The following is a 26,772-nucleotide window of genomic DNA, read 5'->3' on the forward strand; positions in this document are numbered from 1 at the left end:
TATAAAATCATTTCTCACTTAATTCACTCACTCCATTTAACCAAATGATGCTGTTTGTGTGTTAGGTTTATAAAGCTGTGGTGTAAATTTTCCTTGATGGACTAGCATATGCAAGTGAAGCTTTAACAAGTGTATTACTGTTACTTATACAGTTATGAACAACTCATTCCGCAGAACTTCACCATCGGGCGTACTCTATTAAACAGCGTGGACTAAAACAAAGAACATAAGATTAACTTTTAAGTCATGAAATAAGTATGTCACAGTTCCTTAGATGTTATTTCTGGGTCGGAGTTAACTGTTTAAAGTTTTATGTTTGTTTTGTAGGATTTTTTGTTTTGTTTTGTTGTGGACTTTTTTGACTAAGTCATAGCCAGTATTATCTCTAGCACTCAAATATAGCAGAACTATTTCAATGCTACAAATTCTACTTTTATAGCAGATTTTTTTTTGTCCAGCATCATACTGCATTCAGTTTGTTAGAGGTCATTTAAACTTAGTTGGATACGTACAACCTAAAAATATTCAGCGAGCAGCCATTAAAATATCTCTGTCTTTGACCTCTTAATCAACTTTCTGTTACACTGTCGGGCTCTTAGAAAAGCTCTTGCATTTTCAGGTACATATCATATCTCTCCTTTAATATGACCTTGTAAAGATGCCTCAAGAGTTTAGCTATTTAATGATGTTGCATGTATTTACTAGATGCTAAATAACCTTTCCTTAAAATTGGTTGCAGGCAGAAATAACTGGTAGTAATGTTGGAGAAATAGACAAGTAAATTTATAAATATTATTTGTCAGATAAAAATTTTTCTAAAATAAGCAAGAGTTTTAAATGATGTACATTTTTTGAATTCTTGGCTCCAAAGGTATATATCTTTGATTATCTTTCAATTCTAATAAGAGTCCATATACTACTTTTGTAGTTGAATTCAGTGACATCTGATTTATGTGACTTTGAGCAGCAAGTGAATCATCAAATACAAGTTTACTCAGAGAGATGAAGCAAAATTTTCTTTTCTTTGCTAACTGCCAATGCAGAGAAATTAAAATATATTGAAGAACTTCACATTGTCTAACTCCTCAATGCCCTAGTTATTTTCTCTGAATCACTACTGTTAAGTGAGAGTGCATATTCTATTTAACAGATTGATCTTTAAGATCATTCATTCATTTTTTTATTAACTGGTTTTTAAAAAGATGGGAATAAGATTATTATTTAAATAAAATCAGAAAAGTAATTCAATTTCTAGTATGAGAAAAAGAGAAAAAGGAAAGATAATGGTTTCTCTTGTGACAGTGAAAATTTCTTTGTAAAGTGGCAAAAAAGAAAAACATTTCACTCATTTTTAAGTGTTTTGACGAAGAAATATTTGTATGTGTCACAAATGTGTAGATTTAGCCAAGAGCCAAACAGTGAGATTTTTCTAGAAGTAAATACTTTATAGTATTTCTCTAAAACATTTTTTAAAATTTTCATCCATTCATCATATGCCCAATTAATACAAATTTTAAAGATTATGCTAGCATGTTTAATTTGTATGAAAAAAACACTTCTCCTCTTTACAGAGACACTCACCTATATTCCAGGAGGCTAAAATGTTTCAAACTAAAGTCTTAGTGTTCAGCCACATTAGCAATTAGGCAATGTAGGATATTTCTTTCTAAAGTGGATAACAGTTACAGCATCAGATGTTCATTACTTCACATTCACAAAAGCTAAATGCATTTGAAAATTTTCAATTAACAAATTAAACACATCCCATATTTTCTTTGTTTACCTCTAGGATGCACTGGTAGTCCCAAAGGAAGAGCATTAGTACTACAACTGACTACTCCGGAAAAATTTATCTAGTACTTCTTCTTTGAGTAATCAGAGAGTGAGTCTCCTGTGCGAATAAAGATTATACAACCCGTTTCATGTAATGCACAAGTCTAGCACTCAGTATTTTGCCAATTATTTGCTAAGGCAAATGAAATAGTTGCCATTTCAAGTTTTTAAAAATCTATTTTCTAAAGCCATTGAAATCTATAATGAGATTTCTAAAAACCTATTTTTATCCAAAGCTTTTGGAGACTACAAAATGTACAGCTGTCACTTGACAAATAAGTCTTAAAAATCAGTATCTAAAATTTTTAATTTATTTTTACATTTAAATAGTTTAATTTTAGTAAAATTTATTTTTTAATGAAAAGGTACTCCATAATCCTGAAAATATGGTCTCATTAAACTAATTGAGCATACTATTTATTTGATGGGGAGAAGAAGTTATAAAAATGTAATGCCTGTCTTTAAGATGGATCACATAAAGCAAGAAACAAAAATTTCACTTCAAGAGAAAAGGCAAATGTCCATTCATGAAGTTAAACCTCATGGGCTTCAATGACAAATCCATAATTGCACTGTAAAACATGAATAATTTTTTATTCATAGGTTAATAAAATATTTAGAGACAAAATATCTAATAGAGATAATGCCATAAAACCAAGAAAGTGTGCCAAAATAAAACACTGAGAGCAGTTTAAAGAAACATGGAATGAAATATAGCTACAACTACAGCAGGTTGACAGAATAATTTGGTAGACACTCTAAATCTCACCTAAAATTATTAAACAAATAAGCCATAGGGAAAAATAGTCAAATGAACTGAAGTTCTAAAATAACTACAGAAATTCTAATGCTAATGGAATATATAAAAAAAGAAAGAACTAAGAATGTATTGAACCAAATGTACACACTGACATCTTTAACATGGTGTCTTTCCCACATAATGTCACTGTGGAGAGAAATCAGTAGGTTTACTCTGGTTGATCTCATGCCACTCAGATTACTTTCATTAAATCACTCAAGACAGATGTCTCAGTGACTTTCTTATCTTCTTAAAACATGATGGAAGCCCAAAAACAAGACTTTTGCAATATCTTAAATTCACAGGATCTAGATACCCATAAAGCAAAGTAGCTCCTTTCAAAGTTGGTATGGTTTACAGATACTCATTTTCAAATTCCTACCTTTCCGAAAAGGTTGTCAGTCTGTATCATCTTGCTGATATCACTACAGCTGCAATATTAATAGTCATGAACCATTTTTGTACATATTGAGTTTGAAATATTAATTGTCTTTAGATTTGTTGTGACTTTTTATTTCATGTGTAACTCTCAAGAAATTCTGCTTTGAATGTTCAATTAAAAGTTGTTGCAGGTCTAGGTTTTCTACCTCTTTGTCTTTTGTTACCATTACTATCAAAAATGATTTAACTAGGGGCTGGGGATTTAGCTCAGCGGCAAAGCGCCTGCCTAGCAAGCGCAAGGTCGTGAGTTCGGTTCCCGGTACCGGAGAAAAACCAAAAAAAAAAAAAATGATTTAACTAATCAGTAAAATTAAGTCGTAGAGACTACTTTTCAAGCATATTTCCCCAAATGGTATACATAAATCAAAAGAATAGTGAAATATTTCTACTCATTCCCAGGAACTAAACCTTAACTGTAGGGACATGGCTTAAATATGTGACAGGATATAGGACAATAGTAAGTGGTAGGTACCAAACAGAAAATGAACATTAACACACATCTGGAGGATCTTAAAGAACCGTAAAAAGTTTACAGAGACCTTAGAGGAGCTGGGAAGACTCAATAAAAGATACTGACATGAAATAATTGTGACAGGGCAAATGTTCAGAATTAGTGACACTGGAAGATGATCAATATATTACAGGTTGAGATCATAACAAGAGTAGATGTATGAAAAAAAGAAAAAAGTCTGAGGACAGGATATAAATTCTGGAAAACAGATTGGGGCACTCCATACAACCAGTCACCAATGTGTGAAGGTCTTTGGGTAGGGGACACTAGTACCATAAAATGGCCCTTTCCCAGGTTTTGCTTGATGGTAGGTGTACTGAACTCTAAAAATGAGGGAGGATGAAGGTAGGAAGTTGAATGAAGGCGATCTGGAAAAATTCATGTGGGCTCTGATGGGAGTGAGAAGGAAGTGGAGAATGTAATTTCCCGTTTGTCTTCTACATCAAATCAAATTCCTAGAATCTAAAAAATATCATGAACTGACAATAAGACAATTGAAAAAATATCTTCATGGGTGGAAAAAGAAGGATTTGGAACCTGATTTCTTGAAGAGAAAAATCCATTCAAATTCTATTAAAACAGAAACTTTATTTCTAGTGAACATGTAGCAGTAAAACAAAAGACAACTATAAGGGATGAAGAGTGAGGAGAAAAATCAGTAAGTTAATATATATTGGAATATATACATATCTATATATCTCAGAATATCATAATATATATCATCAGATTGATAGATGGATGATAGATAGTAGATGGATAGGTGATAGATAGATAGATGATAGATACATAGATGATAGATAGACAGATAGATAGATAGATAGATAGATAGATAGACAGATATCAGAAAAAGAAACCTATGAGGAAATTACTACACACATTGGTCTGTGCAATCTCTTTTTTTTTTTTTGACCTCAAAATAACAGGGAACAAAAGCAAAGATGAACAAAGCCTTACACTGAAATAAAGTTTCCACATATCAAAGGACATAACAGAATAAAAGACAGTCTATGGAGTGGGTGAAAATATTTGGAAGCCATGTATCTCACAGTGGTTTAAGGTACCAAATAAATTACAAACTCTAAGAGAGAAATCTAGTAATATGATTTGAAATGAGAAGAACTGAATAGATATAGTACAAAAGAAGACACAAAAACATTAACATATAGAGAAAAAATTGTTCAGTATCATTAATCATTACAGAGATGCAAATTAAAACTATGAGATCCTTGACACCTACTAGGATGGCTACTATCAAAAAAGACAATACATAGCACAGCCTGATGAGAATGAGAAGTGAATAGTGAACTCTTGCACACTGTTGGTGAGAATCTAAATTCATATAACCACATGTTAAACTATGAATGTTTCTCAAATAAACACAAATAGAATTATCACATAAACCACCAATCCCGAATGATCTGAAATTTCCATGTGCACTGCAGCACTATTTACAGCAGCTAACGTATGAGAGCAACCTACGAGTCTGAACACATGAATAAAGAAAATGTGTATATATACACAGTGAAATATTATTCAGCTTTTAAAAAGGAAGAGAATCTACCATTTGCAGCAAAATGGTTGGAAATGAAAAACATTATTGCTAATTGCAATAAGCCAGGCACAGGACAAACATCATACATTCTCCCTTACATGATGAACCTGAAACATTGGAACTCAAGATAGCAAGAGAGTAGAATGAGGACTACTAAAATTTGAGAGTGGATAGAGAGCAAGAGAAAGATGAGAGCCAAAGAGTACCAAGGATGGGTTAGGAAGAATGGTTGGTAGTTTTTAGATCAGAAGCACAGCATGCTGAATATAGCCAATTGTGTGTATTTCAGCACTGCTAAGAAATTTATAGAGTTTTTATCACCAAAACGTTGAATATTGTAGTTGATGGATGTATATGCTATTTAATTTAACTCAATTATTCCCTATCATATTAAACCCGTAATACAACTTTATATTCCCAAATATATACAATTTTGATTTCTCAATAAGCAATAAAAGTAAAATATATCTTAAAAAGATATTATGAGATCTGACTTTATTTTGAAAGCACAGGTTTGATCATATTTGTTTTTCATTGGTGTTCTCCTTGGAACAGACTGAAATTCAGTCTGACAGAAGTGGTTTCTGTAACCAAATAAGACACACAGTCAGATGCTGACATCAACAGCTCATCCAGCTCAACAAATTTTCAGTGTATCAAAAACAAACGTCCTTTCATAATTGCACATGCAGATGGATTTTTCAGAACCACTCATGCTTATTATAAGTCTTTTGACTCTAGTCACTTACAGTATTATATTTCTGTTTCCAAAAGAGGCACTTTTATTTGGGAAAGTAGCTGATGGTGAAGTCTAGACTTCTAAAACGCTTATATTCTTAAAGAAAAAAAACACATTTTAAATATTTTTTACCAAATGATCTAGGATTGAGTTATTTTATGCAATTTTTAAAAAAATCCCAACGGCACCTTAAACTTGAATTTGAGTGTACAGTTCCTGATGTCCAATAGAATGCTGATAAATTCCTTTGAATAGTTCCAAAGTGTTTAGTGGTGAGGGTGATACTACCACTCGATGTTTATGGTACCAAGGGAAGACAGAATTATGTATCTTTTTAACAAAACCTGAAACCAGGGGTTCTGAGATCATGGTACATAGGAAACACTTAACTATTGCTTAAGTTAAAGTTGTCATGAAAAGCCATTTCCTGCAGTGACAATTCAAAGTCAAACTAATTGGTCTTTAAAATGAAGCTCATGGTTATATTTAGTACCAAAACATGAAGTCCATTAGTCTTTTATTGCTATATAAAGCTATACAGCTATGGCTAACACTTAAAAAAAAAAAAAAACTTGCAAACCTAACACCATTTTTCTACAAAATCACAGAAAAACAGTTCTGAAGAGAATCACTGATAAGCAAATTAATGTCATAATACTGAGAAGCAAATATTGCAGAATTAGAGACCATCTATTTTCTGCGAAAAGGACACTCCACAAATTATCATGAGCCACTTCCTCACCACACACACACACACACACACACATTCACTAGTGCACACACACATGTGTGTGCACAATACTTTGTTTTTCAAAAGGTAAGTCTGCTCCCATTCAACACAAGGTATAAGAATTTTATTTAAGAAGACTGTTTATTTGAGGAGGCGAAAACTCACAGCTGCTATATTTATATGGTTAAAGGTTTATATTCTCCTCCCCATTGGAAACACATACTTTACTGCTGTTTTATTTTACTTGTTGGAATTAAATTTAAAACACAGGACACTATTTAAGAGTTCTTATTCCTAGATTAAGAAACAGAATGAAGTTCTTTTCTCAGTAATTCATAAATATCAGAGAAAAGAGTAACCACAATAAAATCCAGGATTTCATACTGTGCCCAGAAATTACGTGCCTTAGCTCTAGTGTTCACATACTTCAGGTACCACTCTACCCACACAGCTTTGCTACTGTCCGTCCCATGTGCAGATCATTAATTAATTCAACAAGTGTTGACTGGTGAATTCTCAGGTGCCAAGTTCCTGCACTACTAGTGCCCAGGGATACACAGATGCGTGAAACAAAAGCTTTGTCTTCAAGAAACAGTTCAGTTGGAGAGGCGGCCATGGAGACAGATCATTATTAATAAAGTGAGACGAGAGAACAGATGCCTGTAGAAGAGTCTGTGATGACAGACAAGGCATATTTGCTTGGGGATTTAAGGACGGCCTTAAACAGAGAATGGCACGCGGTCAATCGTTTGAAGACCAAATGGGGCTTTCCAAGGCAATTTAATAAAAATCAAAGGAAAAAGATGACAAACAGTTGTGAACCAAGTGGCTAAATTTCAGGCACTGGTCACAAATCATACAGTGCTCTAAATACACCTAGTGAAACAGAGCATAGCCCACGTGAGTCTGAGGACCTGGCCATAATTGTGAAACAATGAAGTCATCCAAGGAAATCTGCCTGGCCCCATTGTCAATCTCTAAGATAAAAAACACAGACACAAAGGATTTTTGAGGAAAGTATAGAAACATGATCTGTGAGTTCCAAAGTATCCTTCAAACACTATTTTATTATACAAATTTTGCCCAAGTAGTGAAACTTATAAATATAAGTTTGAAAGGCATTTTCAGATTCCTCTTTAACTTCAATACTATTTTAATAAAACGAGAGAGTCATACAATAAGGTCTTTTTTCAGTACACAGTTGTCATTTATCTTCATGAAGATAATCAATGCTTGGACAAGGACATCCATGAGTAAACTTGGATCATATTTAGAAGACATCATTTCTAATTAAAAAGCCCTTGAACAGATTGCTGCCCTTGCACTCTTGTGGAGTATGTACGTTGACATTTTTCTCAATAATTTTATTTCTGAGCTCATATAATTGTAAGAGCAATTATTGTATCATTGAAAAATAATATTCATACTTCACCACCTGCGTAATTGTCAGGATAACAAATAGTAACATCGTAGTCTCTCTGGTAGAGAGCAGTAGTGACAGAATCAGCATCCAGTTCCAAAATAAGGATATTTTTATAAGTGGTGTCTGCAAATTGATGTGAAATGAATCTGACACAAACCCAGCATTTGGCAAGAGTTTGCCTGGGGCTACTCCTCTGCCTCTGTCTTTCTGGAGCATATTCTTGGGGTCAAATTATAGACGGAACATAGAGAACTTCAAAAGTGAGTGATGAGTCACTGCACCTAGCGTCAGAGTTGGAGAGATGGGCCCTCACTGTAGCTACTGAGCTAGTCACCAGTAGTTATTTCTTGTCTTTGTGGCCCAGAATTTCTTTCTGTTGTCTGAAAAAAGCAAATACACTGTTTTGCATTGGAAAACTACCCTATTTCAGCTTTTAGCTGATGTTATTTCTGTGGAGTTAGCCCCATCCCTCAGAGCAGGGTACACGTGTGCCCACCTAATCCCAACAGAATCTTACTTTCTGCTCCATCCATGTGATTAGTGCATATATGGATACCATAAAGTTGTAGTAGACTGCATCTTCGATGCTGTATTTCAGTCACAGAAGGGAATAATTTACATGAGGGTGAAAAGAGACAGCAAGAGATGAAGAGAATCATATAGAGCCCTAAGGATGATATTTGACTTAGTATCCAGCCACATCAGGTCAAATTCCAAATGTTTTAGATACCTAAACCCATGAATTATGTGTGCTCAAAAGTTACTTGAGTGAAAATTTCCATCACTTGCAGTGCAATTATGAAATGTAACCAATACTAACAAGTTATCCCCTGTCCTTTTTATTAGCACAAAAAAAGAAAAGATTTGTATATTTGGGTTATTGCTTTGCTGGCTAACCTTAATAGTCTAAGTCACACTTGTGTATACACCCCCTTTCTCCTCAGCAACACAAACATACACCTCCTACAGAGTGCTGAATCACGTGCTTTCAGGGATTTTGAAAGCAGTCTACTATGTTTACCTGTAATAATGGTATTTCATGTGTCCTGATGCCTACAGTGACTCTATCCTCATTTCAGATTACCTACCTTGAAACCCATTCCAAGCAGAAATTTCACCTTTAACTTGTACCATAACTTGTCTTTCTGTTTCCAGGCTACACATAAATTACACTTGTCATCACAGTTGTCTTTCTCTTTACTTTGCTAAGGGTATTTTGTTCTTTTTTGTGGAGCTCTTAGGACAACATTTTGATAAGATGGTCTTACTAAATTCTTTAGGAAAACTTGCACAGTACTAGGTTAAGTGCCTTTTCTTTGAGTGGTAACAGCTACCTCACTGAAGGAATTAAGCTTTGCCTTTTTTCTCTTTTCAACAGCACCAGTGGGATGCCGTCTTCTGAAAAGCTGAGGATCTGGCATATGGAAAAAGCCACTATTTGTGGTAAAAGCTTGAGGCTTCTGAGGACTGTTCTGAGCATTCCATATAAATGCATTGAGTTGGAATTAACAGTTCTGTCCTTGAATAAATGAACAGAAAGCCTGCAAAGTAATTCTCTGCTAATCACAGCAAATTAATCTTGGATTCCACTGACATGGAAAGATTCTAACTGGCATCAAGCCTGTTAGAATCAAGTAATGATATTATCATGGATTAGAAAGTGTCAGTATTTACAAGCCTTATTAAGATGTAATTTGTTTTGAAAACATAACGACTAAGTTTTTGTCTACATTGTGCTTTTGGACTTGATCAGTATACACCCTTTTCTGGGTGTGAACCTCTCCCAGTAATCTCTGTTTTCAAAATTTGTGATATGTTTTCATAACATAAGATACATTCTTATTTTTTTATCTGTCACTTAATAGTGTTTAGTAATTAATAATACTTGTCTTTTATACATTTATTTGAAAAGAATTTATGGGGTTTCAATCTGTGCACCAATGTTTTACTGAATATTAGGAATACAATTTCAGTACATGATAGATAAACACAGAACCCTTGTCTCATGAAACTCATATTCTAACATATGCTCATATAATTAAAATTTAAAGGAGTACAATTATAATGCAAGTGTAAAATGAAATTTATTGCTCTTAAAAATATATGACCAGATTGTAAGTTACAATGCATGAGGATTTTAAAAACATTAACTTAAGAAGTAAGCATGGGTCTAAACAAATAAATTTTCTATCAAATGCAAATTTGCCACTTCTGTATCTTTCAGTTCCATTTTCAGTGTAGGAATTGATATTGGCATCAAGGATAGAATTAACAAAATGAATGCAGTGTAGTTAAGGGCATCCGATATATTTGCTTTGCAATTATAAGAAACATCTAATTAAATAAGAAACATCTAATTAGATAAGGCCCTTTGGAACCTGATACAGTAATATTGGTTTCAAAATGTAGAAATGAGGAACTCAGAAGGAAAGCTCTTTAATAAATCAGCCAGCTAATCAATTATTCACGGAACAGTCTCTCTCTGTATCTTTACTGTATTTCTCTTTCAATATAAAGGAGGGCATTTTGGAAAGAAAACTTTGAGAGGGGAGAAATGACATTGTTTGAGTCAACTGTTTGAAGTAATACAGATGAGGTAATCAAGGAAAGGCAGGGATGGTTGTTTCTATTACAAAGAGCATTTGTCTAAAAATGCAGCTGTATACATCTCACTGCTGAAATACTTGATTTTACAAAAATGAAATGATGGCCAAATTTTCAGAGCAATAGTGTACTTCAGAGCTTATAAATTGGCAATAATGGTATAGGATATCCTGAAAGCAAGATGAATTTGTTTTTGACTATATGCCCTCAATAAGAGCTGAAGAGAAATCCTAATGAAGTTATTCACTATTTTAATTTTCCAGAACATTTAATGTTTCTTTCATCTAACTGTTTAAACTACAATAATGTGGTGTTCATCTAATAAGCGACAAAGAACGTTTCAAATGCTTGAAAATTAAGTTTATTAAAAAATTAAGCTAAATAATTTACACATTTTTTAAAATTTGGAAACTTTAAGATGTAACTCCCCAGATCTATCAAAATCCAATATAAGTAAGTACTATTATATACAGAAAGCTACACAGCAGCTGGGGTTCTTTCACTTTATTTCATAACTATAACTATTACATAAACAATTTATATTTGTCATTGTAAATTCCTGTTTGCTTTTCTAATACAGAGCTATTTCTGTGTAAAATAAAAATTATTTTAGGCTTAGTTGTTTTTTTCTCATAAATCCTATTTGCAAAAGAAATATTTTAATATAAAGTGCACAACTATTTCAGAAAATTAATGCACACTTTAATAAAATAATTTAAGTAAAAGCTTTATTTCAACATGCCTAAATTGTTATGCTTTAGAATAATTAATACAAAAGATTTTCTTTCATGGTGTAATTAAATCTAAGTCACACCATAAAGAATTCCTATAAAACTGTGTAAGTGTATGTGTACTTTTGGAAATGTCTTCAAAGTTAAAGATTATTACAGTAAATTATATATACTTTGAAAAAAGTAATTAAACATTTTCAACCATCAAAGACTAAATAAACATTACAAATGTGTAAGCCTGGTGATTTGCGCCTTGGCAGATGCAAGACTTTTCAAACATGTAGATCCTAAATTATATAAAATTAATGAGATTAGCTTATAAGTTAATTCATATAATCCTCACAAGCACTCAAAGACGAGAAGTCCTTTGTCCAGAGTCACATTCTTAAGATGGTAGGAAAAAAAAAAAAAGGACCAAGAAACTGAAGATGGTAGAACTGCTATTTAAATCTTAGTAGTCTGACTCCAAAGTTAATCATGGGATGTCTATACCTGTGGAACGAAAAATAATTTACATAAGCTACATTTTAAAGGAAAAGTGGAAATAATAAATATTACCTAAGGTTATTGCAAAAAAAAAAATCCTCATTAAACAGGGCTAGACTTGGACTAGTTGCTCTAAATGGACACATTTACAAAACGTTAATGATATAATACTTGTATTTTGATATACAAGTCAACCTACGGTTTGTGATGATGGACAGGTGGGGAACGCTATGGTTATAGGGCTGGGAAAGAAGCAAGGAATGTAAGATTGCATTTCAGATAAAAATAGGTTAAAGTCACCCTTCAGGTACTGCAAGGGGTCTTAATAAAAGGACACAAAAAGATGGAAGTATATAAAACAGGTGACAGTGCCCTCTTGAGGACACTATTGAAACGTGACACCAGGTACCTATTCAAGAATTCTGTAGGTAAAACTGATATCGTTTCATACAGCACAGTCACTGTACTTCAGTTTTACAATTTTATGAAAAATGCAAGAGCAATGACAGAACTGTTTCAAACTTTCCTAAAAACGCAGCTTTTGTAATATTTACTACAAAATTAATGCAAAGATACAGCTGGAGTAGTTTTGCTTTCCTAAATATTGAAAAGACATGTTACAATAACTGAACATATAGAAAGAATTGTGGTCTTGTACTGCAAATTTTATTTTAAAATATTTTATTAGGGGCTGGGGATTTAGCTCAGCGGCAAAAGCGCCTGCCTGGCAAGCGCAAGGTCGTGAGTTCGGTTCCCGGTACCGGAGAAAAACCAAAAAATAAATAAATAAATAAATAAATAAAATATTTTAGTAACATATATCTGTACTGAATGATAGCAAAACAGGAGTTGTTCTTCATAAAAGATTCTAAATAACCTCCTTCTCATCAGCCTGACATAAGCTTATCTTGTTATAATTTCTAACAGAAAAGAATACATTGCCAGTTTGGGTGTTTTGTGAAACTCCTGAACTTTTATACTCCTTAAAGTAATGTTTATGTGGTATTCCCTACCATCCTCTGAGGTCACAGCATACATGCGCACGCGCGCACACACACACACACACACACACACAAGAAATGTGTGCAATTCTTTTCTAAAACGATATTACGGATGATTTGGGTAGAAATACGAGTCTCATGAAACAACCTTGGAGTAGTAAAAAATGTGCAAAGAGGAGAGAGAGAAAGGTGGAGAAGAATGTAGCTTTTCTGTCTTTCTCAGAAAGGGAGACATTCATAGATTTCACCTGAAGTATCAGAAATTACAAAAGCAGGAAAACAAACTCTAAAGCAAATAGATTTTCCTTCCTGAAGCCACAGTAATTCCTGTGTGTCATCTCTGTAATAGAGTAAATTTATAGAATGCCTTGAAATTGCAAGTCATTTATTTACAAATAGGCTTATTTTTTGAAAAAACGAACTGGTTATACTTAGTTACTCTAGGACACAGAAAAAAACTATAAAAGAGGTGAAGGCAAAAGTAAAATGAAATGAAATAAATTAAAATAAAATGCTAAGGATAGACTTTCCAAGTTTCAGTAGCTGGAAATTAAACCTGAGGCTGAGAAATGCAAGCTCCCCCTCAAAAAAAAAAAAGAAAAAAAATCACTGTTTCTGCTATTTGTGTTTAAATTCAGAGAAACTGATTAATATTTTTCCCATCCTCCAAAAGCAAAAAAGAGCTATACTGCATCTTATACTTATTTTCCGACAAAACTACTCCAAGTTTCCTAAATAGAAACAACTAATTAACTTGATATTATTTATAACTGTTTATTAAAATGTCAAATTATATTACTAACAATATTCATATACTTTTCCTTTGTTTTATTACTTAGTAATTAGAAATAACCCCATAGTTTAAAAATATGGATGTAAATTATTACCTAACATATACCAAACAATTATTAGGACTTTTAAATCTAGGTTAAATACAACAATAGGGAGACTGTTTGGCACCTTAGTGCATGAAAGATAATCCAACATTAATTAACAAAATATAACATCTAAAGAGCATGTCCTGCTCATTTTTAATGCCAATGCTCATATGTTAAAAGAAAATGTAAAGGAAAAGGTCCTACACTACACTGTTACAATTCCTTATTTTTATACAAATATGGAGTGCAAAATTAGCAATATATGAATGAAAAAAAAATGGTAGTGATACAGTGTTAAACTATATACCCATAGAGCTAGATATTTGCCTTTTCTCTGCCCAGACTTGTATAAATATTCTGAATTCCTCTTTGTTAATCTTGAGAACTTGGTCGTTTGCACAAACCTGTTAATTCCTTACTAACCTCCCAAATATGGCATCTATTAAATTCCATAAATCTTCTTATTATTTTGTCTCAATTACAGGCACCAGTATTATTTGCTTACTTGTTTATTTTAAGATAGGCAGAAATTGTCTACTAAACAGAGTGGCACTTTCACCTATGAGTTATATCTCAAGGTGTCATCTTCCCTTTTGAGCATTATTAGAGAAATATAAACTATGTCTTAAAATCTCCACTGTCTCATCCTGCAGTCAGTTTTAAGCTCTGTATAATGCAGGAGACATAAGGCTCATCATGATGGCCGCTGATGAAGGTATGACGGCTCCTACAAGGAAAGAAAACCTATTCCTCTGGAGGGAAACAATCATTACACCAACCTTAGCCCCCTGCTCTGAACTCAAAAAGGAAAGGTTTCAAGACTGATAGTGTCACCATACTTCACTTTATCTTATGATTAAGTCAAAACAGTATGGCTTTTGCCCCACAGACCTGACAGAAAGTAATAGAAACTCATTTACATTTGTAAAGATGTCCAAAGGGGAACTACACACCTGTAGGCACAAAACATTGCCAAGTGGAAAATCGCACATGTGCACTTGCTGATTGCTTCATGCTCATGGATGGACACTGTCACTGCTGCACTCCTTGTACATGCGCAAACACTGTTACTGCCTTACTATGGGGAACTGCTTTGCTACGGAGCAGACTGCAGTTGTATCATGTGTGATTTTAACAAACTCTGTTTCTTTATTAATTTCTCTTGGCTGTGCCTGATTTTTCAAAAGTTTTCATAAATTGAAGAACTTATAGACTGGTGACACACTTTCATTCATGCTTTTACCATGCTATAGCAGTTGTCTTGCAGTTGTGCAGTAATCTATTTTGTAAGTTCAATATCCTCATCCCCTCAAAACCCCCCACTGGGATAACACCCAGAGACTCTGCACTGAGCTAGTTCCCAGCCCTCTTTGAAATTGTTTATTTTGACACAGGGTCTAGGTATGCTCAGCCCGAGCTTGAACTCCAGGACCTCTTGCCTCAGCCTCCTAGGGTGCTGGGATTATAGGCGTGCACTAACAAGTCCAGCCTCTTTCTCCTTTACCATCTGAAAAATACTGAGATAGATGACAATATTTTGGCCTCCTTTGTTCTTTTTTTTTTGTTAAAACCCAAAGTTATACATATCACCGTGCCACAGCAAGTCATCCTTCAGCTCCTGTACTTTCAGTGTTTCAATGTGTAACCATTCGATCCTGTCATTTTCTTTAATTTGTGCTTTTCATCAAATTGGCTGGTATAAATGTATATTCTATTTCTTTATTATATTTTTCTATGCAACCTCACTTGAATTCTGCTATTCTTCAACTGTTTCATACCCTGATATCTTCTTTATGGAATATTATAATTGATTTTGCACAGCCTTCTGCTTACTGTTTAATTCCAGCCTATTCTATAGACTGTTGTAAGATTACTCTTTCTAAAACTGAAGAACGTAAAATAACTTGTCATTGTATAAAGTTCAGTTGTCTTAATCTTACATTCAAGACTTTGAATAATCTGGCCCAATTTTTATCATTGCAGTATTTTGCCTACCCTGTGCTCATTCAGATTATAACACTGGTTTACGCAAATTCAGTGGTTTTTTCCTTCTTTTGCCACCATTGATTGCTTCTTCCAATACATCTTACTACTAGAATGCTCTTCTTCAATGTCAATATATGAACACCTTCTTTTTTCTTTTGTTTTAATTTTTCCTTTTTCTTTCTTTCTTTTTTCTGGAGGTGCCTGCCAATTACTCTATGAAAACAGCTTTAATCCCATCACATGGAAACAGTAGGGGTAACTCTCAATTGCAGTGATGTTATTAAGTGCATTATTTTGCTGAAAGAGATCCCCTTTCTGATGTCATCCATCAGTGAATATCAGGGGTTTCTCTATGGCCTTACTGTCATCATTATACTTTACTGTGAACCAAGCTATGTTGTGCTGTTTTCTATCCCTGAACACATTTCTTGAGGCTAGCAGCTGTATATTATGATCCTTCCTTAGTGCTTAGTGCAGTGCCCCTCCAAAAATAAGCTGGGAGTTAATTTACAAATTTCTCTTCACTTGAAGGTACCCATATAAACTATCCGTACGTTTAATATGCATACATACACACATATAGTGTTTCTCACGAATGATTACAAAAATGAAGTGCTATTCATTAAAAAATCAGTCTTCATGTTCATATAACTAACAATCATCAATTCAGCCTACAAGATAAAAAGTAGATTGGAAACTTCTATTGGGCACAAGAAATGATTAGTCTTCGTAACAAAAATAACTGGCTCATTGCCATTATTCTAACAATGTGATGATTACTAGGGAAAGCATTTTTAAGCCTTGTTATCTTTTCATTTTACCTAGGAAATAAGGAAGACAGAAAAAGACAATCACTTGAAAGAAACCTATCAATAAAAACCGACTTTTGAAAAACACATATTCAAATGCTAAGAATGACTGCTTTGCATTTCTACATTACAGAGCAAGGCTGCACATCCGGCTGATGGAAACGTGAGTGCCCTACCTCACTGAACACGAGCTCACTGAATACTCTGTCGATCAGAAACACTAGTCGTTCGTTGCAGAGGGAACGCCGCCTGGATTCACATGATTACCTTTGTGATTAACTTTCCTACTCACTGCTACCATTTGTCCCCTGCTGCACATGACTCTCTTGAAGAAAAAGATACGCAACTCCATGAAGAGAAGGATTTATTTTTTTAAAAAAATAATTCTTCATTGGCTTTATGCCATTGAGAAAGCATTTTTTGATTTTTAGAAAGATTAAAATGTGTTTTTGTAGCACAGCATTATCTTTGTAAGATTAGCCTAATTCATGTGGTATCATTTCTGCCTCTTCAACATGAGGAAACATTGATTAAACTAAAAAGTGACAATGGAAAATTGAAACAACGTGTCTGATCGGAAATTGCCCTGACCCAAAGAAAATGTGAGTGAATAACCAGCAAAGTGATGCCAACTGAAGCAATAGGCTGCTCAGGGCAATTCCTGCACTGTAGGAGTGTTCAGCATTAGATTGGAGCCAAATTTTACTTGCACTCTTTCTCCTTACTCTGCCAAGACTTTGACTATAATTCCACTGCTTTCAGCAATCAAGAGTCCATGATTTGATTTTCACTTGTGATTTTGCAAATCGCAGCAATGACAATTAGCTGGATTCCAACATGTTTAACAAGTATAGCATTCGTGAAAGTGCACCCAGGAAAAGACTGCAAGGTGAAGAAAAGTGAACAACAAATGTACATTAAGCCAGTGAGATTAGTCAGCTTTCTGTCACTATAATGAAATGTCTCTAGAAAGTAATTTACCATGAAAAAAAGGTTATTGTGGTCATTGAGGTTCCAGTCCAAGATTTAGCTGCCACTGCTTTGGGCCTCTGTCAAATTTGACCCATTGTGGTAGGAATGGATAGTAGAGTGAACTGTTTATACAGTGACACAGAGAGTAGAAGTGGAGACCAAGACATCAGCAAGGTCCCCAATCCTTTTCAATGGAGCAAACCCAAAACCACCTAAGGGTCTTCCATTAGGCCTCATACCTCAAGGTCTACCAGGCCATCCAGTAGTGCCACTCTGGAAGCCAAGCCTTCAGCCAACAGGCCTTTGGAGACTATTCAGCATCTATACTGTACCAGGGTTCTGGGAAGACATGCTCATCACTCACAAAACATCACCAAAATAACAAATACCAAGTAAAAAATTCTAATAGTGTATTTATGGCACCATGCATTAAGTCATTCTTTTGAGAAGAAGCACATTTCAGATGAAAATATCTACTGCACTGTCTTTCAGGAGCACTTAGTGGTGGAATTTCATGCTAAAGAGTTGCATAAACAGCTGAGCAAACACAAAACCAAATCCCTGCAAATCCATTGTTCTAAATTGATTTAGCACTATAGAAATTTAATGATAAAGACTGTAAATGGAAGCCCTGTTAATAAAAATAAGTATTACCAAAACTCCTTGAACATTTCCTTTCCCAGAATGTTAAGTAATTTTTTCCACCTTCTGTCCCCAGCTCTGTATCCTGATATGCTTTTCTGATTCGGGTATTCTCTCAATACACATTGGAAATAAATGCTGACTTAGGGAAAATTCTTTTACTTACAAAGTGGCATATAATTTATATTTTTTCTTAATGTGGTTTTAGTTCCCATATGAACAAATAAATACACAAGAGGGCATTTATATGGGAAAACTGCCTTTAACACCTGAGCATTTTTCACTCAGATGCTTCATGTTGTAAGAACATTACTAAACTTTGAAAGAATTGTACATGATATAATGAGTAAAGAATGACATAATGGATTACGGAGTGACTACATTTTTGCTTAATTTTTATTTAGCTCATCTAGCCAAAACTCTAGAAATGGTCCAGTTTTTAATTACTGGTGGATATTCTTTATGTACTCAAGAGAAATAATTTATTCCAACCAACTGAATGTATCATTTTAAAATAAAGTGATTTAAATCAGTGTACATGTACAAATTTTAAGTGAATATAATTCCATTATAAAAATAAATTGAGAAAAACAGCCTTTTTTCATGAATATCTTGCTCATTATATTGAGCACAAGAAATCAGATAGGAAACTTCTGATAAGGCCATTTCTATTTTCATGGAGCTCTAGAATATGTCAAACTAAAAGGTGGCAATAAAAATCACAGCAGTGATTTCCTAGCAGGGTCAGTTAAGAATGGACAACAGTGGAAGAAAGGACTGCAAAGAGAGACAAAGAACCTTCTGAGCTGAAATATTTAATACATTGATTACAGTGAGGTTCATATTGGTATATATAAATGTTCAAATTCACTAATATACACATTGAAAAGCTTTTGCATGTCACTGAAGGTTAATCATGCAAATTATCTCAATAAAGTTGATTTATAAACAAGCAAAGTTTCATTCTTAGATATTTGCTGTCCCAGTACAGAAAGCAGTGTATATAACCACAGACCTCATTTCTGAATGGCAGCTTATAACTAAGCTCATTATTTTAATCTGAGTTCAGATCATACATGACAGGAACACCACCTTAGCAAATTGTATCAGTTCTGACTACTAGAACAAATAAAACTTAACTATCAGGTTGAGAAGATATAATCATCTGACTCTTGCTTTTACTGTACCCTCCTTTTACTGTACCATCCTGCAGAGGACATGTGGCTGAATTTTATTTTCAGTTATAAAGTGTGCCTACATACAGATACCAACAAACCATCTGGGGAAAAATAGGCCATTCAACTACTCCTCTAGAAAGTTACAATGTGTGCAGTCGAGAAACCCTTTCATACTGTTCCAGAGATAAGAATAACAGCCAATGAGCAGAGGTTACTGGAAGTTATATTTGAGTATTGTCAAAGAGACACATCAAAACTCTGAACTGTGTGCAACAGACTCTTGTCTACAACATGTCTATCAAGACATGCTTTCTCTTGTTGCAGAGAAAGGCTCTGATTAGCACTAATTTTCACTTGTAAAGGTACAGGGAGTTGTAATGAGCACTCAAATGTCCTTACAATTTCATAGAAATACAATGAATTAAAAATACCAAAGGAAAATGTCACACTGAATTTGTGATTTTGTGCATTGAACAATGGTTATAAACTTCAGATCTTCTGATCCGTAGGGTCAATGAAATGGTTTTATCCCTTTTGAGTAATACTAATAATGATAGCTAGTATTTGCTTTGAACTTATGGGCAGGTGTTATTCTTTTTCTCCCTGTTTTTTCATTTTATTGGTAACAATTGTAGCATGTAATTACTACATTCCTTGTGAAGAGTTGGTGCATGTATATAACACATCTCAATTCTTCTTTTACCTCTTTCTTTTCTTCTCTTTCCCTGGTTCTTCCATCTCTTGATCCCCTTTGCATTTGCAATATATCTATTTGCTATTATTTGCTTCCAATTTGCTCTTTATTTGATATTTTGAGTTCCTCATGGAAGAGAAATCATATGATATTTGAACTTCTGTGACTGACTTATTTCACCTTACCACTTGTGTATGTTGTCTATTTTACTCTTGTCAATAATCGATGTGTTAATTTACTATCATCCTACATTTCAGAAAGAAGTCATCAACTTGGAGGATTTCAGTGGCTCATTCCATGTTTAACAGCATATCTGTAATGAACTAAAATTTTAAAACATAAAAAACATAGGGTACTACATAAGACTATCTGTCGGAGGGTAAACTGTTAAAACAAAAAACGAAATAATTCTACACTTATCAATGGAAGAGTCAGGGAATAAACTCTCATACATTCCTTCAATAAATCCTATATAAAGCTAAAAATCCATGAACCACAGCTGCCCACCTCAACATGGACTTGTCTCCAGCTAAAATTTCTGGTAAATGAAACAAACAAATAGCAGAAAGATACACTAGATATGATTACATGTATACATAACTTATTTGTGAAAAATATGAAACAATTATGATTTTTCTATATAATAATTTATTTTCCCTCAAATAATCCTCCAGCCCACTTTAACTTATTTTGCTTATATTTATACTTTTACCTAATGAGGAAGAAGTAATGTTTGTTGCTTTAAACCCTTACTTTATAGTCCTAATAGTATGTGTTAACGATTTTTTGGGTTTATCATGGGTAATGCAATAATAATTATAACAACTTTTTAATAAAAACGTTAGAAACTATGCATATATAATACTCATATTCTTTACCAGAAATAAAAAGAAGGATATGCCCAAGTTCCTCTGGACCTGATAAATTTCCCTCAAATTGTGAACTAAAACGAAGGACTCATCATCACACAGTTTCCTATGTACTCTCCTCCCAAACAAAGTAGTTGGCTAAACCTTTGAGAACACCTATCTTCCACATCCTGTAATTTATTTTCTACAACTACATCTCTGCTTTGGCTGCACTTCTAGAAGTGCAGGTCAGGTTTGCTCTCTGAAGGGTTGGCCTGGGCTCTGACCATCTGCTGCAGGGACTTCTTGAATCCATCTACTCGCCTGCATGAATTCTGAGTATTGTCATTTTCCTTGGGCAAGGCAGGCTTATCACCGGTCAAGAAACATTTACCCTGTACGTGTCTACTGGAAACAATGTCTCCCTCTGTCCCTATGGTATCATACTAGAGTGCATTTGAGTTTGTAGGATTTAAAGCAAAAATTCATACTGCAAATCCTGGTCCCTAGTAGGGAAGGAGTGGGGGAAACAAGAGCTAAATATTCTCTATAGTGCACTCTCCAACCTCCTTCTAGAAATGAAGCAACAAGTGAGAAACAAAGGTCACATTCAGTATAAGGTTATGTGAACCCAGTGACTCATATATTTTCCAGAGCATTTCTTCACTTAGCTACTTGACCAACATTCAGGGGCTCTATAGTATCAGAATCATTGGAAACATGGAGAGGAATAACTGTCTTCCTTTAGTGCTCATTACAGTGTCTTCAGAATAACATAAAAACAGAACTGTGATTAGAAGTTTGAATACATGCAGTGGGTCCAGGAAAATCTCCTTTCAGAAAAACGTGTCATTTCTAAGACAAATGCTGAAGGATATAAATAATAATAATACTTCTAGGAAATGGTTACTGCTTATTTATGAGATGCTGATAATTCAGTGAAATGTGTCATATTTTTATTTAAGATAAGACACAAACAACTGTGAGGTTACTGTGTAAGCTTCATGTCACTACCACAAACTGCTTGGGATAATCAATTTAGAGAGAAAAATGGTCCATTCTGTCTCAGTTTGGGTGGTTCTAGCACATGATGCATCATTTTTGGGGCCCGTATTAAGGGTGGAAGGAATCATAGAGCAAAAATCACACAGGTCATGACCAGGAAAAAAAAGTCGGGCTGCCTTCCTGCAGTACCTTTCTGCAGGACACAATGGCCTTGCACTAACCCTGGCTTGACAACAATTCCATTACCACCTAATACCATCAGCCATGGGAGCAAGTGTTTAAGGCTTTAAAGGAATTTCACATCAAATTTACAGCAGTTACATTCTCATTCTCAACATAAAGATGAAAAATACTGACTTCCAGGAAAATGTGAAAGTTTCCATGGACAGAGAACAGAACACGCAGTTGGGGCAAGGTGAGTTATGGCAACAAGTGACAAAATTAAGGGTACAATAAAGTTAATTCAAAATGCAGAGGAGGATATGCAATGTATAGATAATGTTAAAGTATGGAATTTTAAAAGTCTTGGCTACTGTACATTTACTAGAAAATAAAAAGTGCTACTAGTAAGGTGAATTACTATGTACCTAACAGATTTTATAGAAATATGAAAAAAATAATCAATACATGGTTTACTCTATATCTCAATCTTCTTCATTTCCTGCACATGCATTTTAAAATATCATTATCTGTCTTTTGAAGATAAGATCTTCTATTTTCTATATATCTGAATAATAATAACTTCTTATGCTTTATGTTCAGAGAAAAAGAGTAATACTGAGCAAAATACAGATTAAGGTATTACTTTGACTGAAATAATAAAAACAATGTGCACATTTACCATACTTTAATAAAGCTAGTACTTAAGTTTTTGTCTAACTTCCAATGTACAAGTAGCATAGAAATCCAGATAACGTATTTTCTGACAGTGAAAAAATCAAAGGGGAAAGTCCACTTACATTTCTTATGAACATCTAATGACGCCTGCCACGGAAACACTTATCACTATCATAAACATTTTATTATACCTGCCAAGAAGTAATTACACAAACATTTTGAGATCATTTGAATGCCAAGAAAATCCTTTCACATCCTCAAGGAACTATAAAGAAAACACACTTTAAAATAATGACCTGCCTCCATTTTCCTCTATTAAATGATTACCTGATGTCAGATACTTGTCACTTAGTTGTACCTTAATTACACGGCAGCACCAGCATTTGGGGAAATTATAGTTTAATGTCATGCTCACCTCAAAATAATTTGCATGCCACCTGCTCTTTGGTTCTGAAGATGACATCAGCTACTGCCGAAGCAGAGATCACAAATGTTATTAAGAAGTATAGATGCTCTCTGTGGTCATATCAAATTGTTACTACAGAATACACTGCGGACAAGTGCATCTGTTACTGAAAGGGATGTCTTTACCATGTCTTCTGCCTTGAGAGACACGGTTCCTGAAGAACCTCATCAATCATTCCATGAAAAGTGACCTGAATTGTAAATTTCTTCTCAAAAAAAAAAAAAAAACAAAAAACCAACTTTGAAATATTAGAAAAAATGTGTTGATTCTCTAATGCCTCATTTTCCCTTTGTCAGGGTTGAGGATACATTGTCTCAGGTCACAAGGGTATAATTATTTAAGGTGCAAGTATTTCCCAACCTGTGGATAAAGGTAACAGGTGTAAATTATCATTTGAAAGAGTGATTCATGACACCAAAACTAACTGCTGACTGGAAAGACTTAAATCAACCGTATTTGAAGTTCTATTATTTTTTAAATGCTGACAGAGATTCCAAACTTGCGTACAGCATCTCACAGATGAGATATCCTCCCTGCCCTCTAAGTGTGCCGTTTCAGTGAAGCAGATGGTGAGATCACAGAATAAATGTGAAAGCTAGGGCAGGGAAATCAGGATAGATTTTTACAGTTCTATAAAAATTCTGCAATAGTATTAGTAGGAGGTAAATGAAACCTAGATTATGGCAACTTGTTGTTTATTTTAAAGAGAGATAAAAATTTTGAAAAATTTCAAAACAAGATGATATTTCTATCTCTCTATAATATTGCAGGCAGTCAGACAGGGCTAGGTGCTGGAAGGAGTCAGTGTGGAACACAAGACACCTTGCAACCTCCGGAAAGACAGGCACTGCTGCTGTGGGCCAGACCTCAAGACAGAAGATAAAACAAATGTGCCTACATACTCCCCTAGGGGTAGACATCAGGGACTGATATTCTAAATAGGTAGCAATCATCCCGAAGAAGCCAGGAAGAACTGCTAACTCAACCCCGAATTGCTAACTAAACCCTGTTTAGTTTTGCTAACTAAAGCCCCTATTCTATATTCATGCCTGCTTGCTATGGGACTCGCTCCCCCATTTGACACAAATTTAATCAATTTTACTTGAACAATTATACTTGTAGTCTTACTGGTTGACCATACTTTTGTCCCACCACAGGCCCACCCAGCGAGTTCCCATGTTTTCCACCTGGGACCTGCCTCACCTTGTGGTTTTTCAATATAAAAATCCCTGGAATAGACAGGTTCATTGGCAACATACTCAGGCCCCCTCTGTCCCTCTCTCAGACAGAAGCTTTCCTTCCCTCAATAAATATATTCTGCTCTTAAACAAAAAAGTTGATAGGAAATTAACAATGGGTATTATATTTCATATTGTTGTCTTCAAAGTAGTTGCTCATGTTACCAGATACAGAGGTGCAAAATTGATCAAACAATATGAGCATTAACTGTTCCTTTCAATGATCTAAAGAAATTAGTAGTACAATTATCTTAGCTATCTTGTGTATATATACATATCTTTTTGCCCTTTCCGTCTTTGCTCATTTCCCACATCCCAGTTGTTCTTTCCTTTTGAGCTCTATGTCTATTGTACCTTTTGGATCTGCTTTACTCTTTCAGTTTCTTACACTACGGAACCAATAGGATGTTTACACATGTGAATCTGGTTTATTTCACTTATGACTATGACTACAAGGTACTTACTGAGCAGCTAGGCTTTGATTATCTCCACTTAAAATATGCGTCTTTTATTTAAAATAGGTATCATGGTTTATATTAATACTACTTAAAATATGAAAATGAAATACCTGAACATTTTATAGCATGATTGCTATTTATCTCACCATTATTGTTAAAAGATATCGTTGATAATGAAAGACAACGTCCATTTTTAGTTAGGTAACTTGGCTTAGAGCTTGAGGCTATGCTTCCTGCAAAGTATTCTTACAGAAAATGCTGTAAATGTTAAGTGCACCTTTGAAGATGAGGCCCATTTCTACTGGGGAAGAGTGGAAGGAACAGAAGGACAAAGGGAATGTGATTGAGTACTGAGAAATAGATCTGGCAAGGAATATCAGACCAACAAAGAATGAATTATGTTTTTAAATTAGATTTTTTGGTGTGCTTTGAGACAGTTAGTCTAGATATTTCAGCCTGGCCTTGAACTTACTGTGTAGCTCAGGCAGGCCTCCAACATCCAACAACCTCCGGCCTGAATATCAGAAATTCAGATATGCCCCAACACACCCAACTTGATTTGGATATTTTTAACATATAAAATAAACAAAGCTACAGGAAAAGTAGCAACTGAAGATGAAAGAAGATGGAAAAACTTTAGGAAACACAGAGTGGGAACAAAGGATTGGATGAAAAAGTAGGAAAAAGAATACAATTTGGTTCATTTCTGTGATTATCCAGTGGATTATCCAAGTAAGCGAACATGGCAAATGAAAATAGAGAACATTTATTTTAATATCTTTAATTATTTTTTGAATGCTAGTTTTGAAGGGATTTGAAGTGGTGAGGGCAGACTGCAGTTGTATAACCTGAGAAAACTAGAAGTAGCATGGAGGAGAAATTCTGCAGCAAAACGGACTTTCCTGATATTTCTTCTCACACCCACTCACTTTTCTCCCAATATTTTTAAGTATTGTAAAATGTATTAAAATACTACTTGAACATTTTTCTCAGCAAATCTATAGAAAGTATAATGTCAGACATTTCTTAATTCAGTACTGCTGCTCATAGACCCATTAATGTTTCATGTTCTCATAAGTTATAATCTGTGACGTCTACAACTTTTGAACAAATTGACGAACATTTCTATGGGTTTTTTCTTTGTTTCACATAATACATAAGAGCAGTAATAAATGTTGCTATTTGTGTTTTGTTTGTGTTTTATGTTTTGGACCAGTGTACACTTCAATAAATTGGAATATTATTTTACAATTACTCATTCTGTAAATATTTTCTGAGTGCTTCCAGTATACCAAGAATTAAGTTCACTGTACATCCTTTCCAAACATAACCTTCAACTGAAGACAGGTAAGTGGAATTATAAAGGAAAAGCATACATTATCACCTAACTAACAATTAAAAGTCTTGACAGGAAACAGTCACCAGACAAAATATATTTCTTATTTGTTACTCTGTGCTGAATAGATTCTAAGAAAAAACATTATGTCGTGGCAAAATTCTGATCTCTTAATTTCAAGTCAAAATAAATTTTTAAGTATCTAAAATCATATATATGTGTATATATATACATGACTAACTTGAATTGTTGAAAGTGAATGTGGATCATATGAGGATTCAGTTGATATGTGACATTATATGTAATTTATATGTGTATAATGCTTTAATTAGAGCCCAAACCTTTTAAGAAGGGCATACCATCTGATAAAAACATGTCTCTGATCTTAAGCAGTTGTTTAATCATAGCATGACACATGCAGATAATTATAAACAAATAATTTTACTAAGGCAAGTCAAGTTTTTAAAAAGTTAATTGAAACTGAAATAAGTAACTATACATTTAATCTTGATTCTTATGGAAGTTGAGCAATAAAGCTAGTTTTCCATGTAGAGATATTGCATACTACTTATATG

The 26,772-nt window shown here is 34.2% G+C and overlaps 1 protein-coding gene across 6 annotated transcripts in view; it reads right to left on the minus strand.

Moving 5' to 3' along the window:
• The window catches only part of Pcdh7 (protocadherin 7), a 394,384-nt gene that overhangs the window by 80,431 nt on the left and 287,181 nt on the right, over positions 1-26,772 (minus strand). The window contains exon 3 of one of the 6 annotated variants that reach the window (XM_013518079.1): positions 11,797-11,855. The exons of the other annotated variants lie outside the window; for them this stretch is intronic. Coding sequence (XP_013373533.1) covers positions 11,839-11,855 — 17 coding nt within the window. The 3' untranslated portion in view covers positions 11,797-11,838. Of the gene's footprint in view, positions 1-11,796; positions 11,856-26,772 lie in introns of those variants that run through there. 6 annotated transcript variants of the gene reach the window in all.

The sequence above is a fragment of the Chinchilla lanigera genome, unplaced genomic scaffold (genome assembly GCF_000276665.1).
Source record: "Chinchilla lanigera isolate Chin_1 unplaced genomic scaffold, ChiLan1.0 scaffold00042, whole genome shotgun sequence".
Lineage (NCBI taxonomy): Eukaryota > Metazoa > Chordata > Mammalia > Rodentia > Chinchillidae > Chinchilla > Chinchilla lanigera.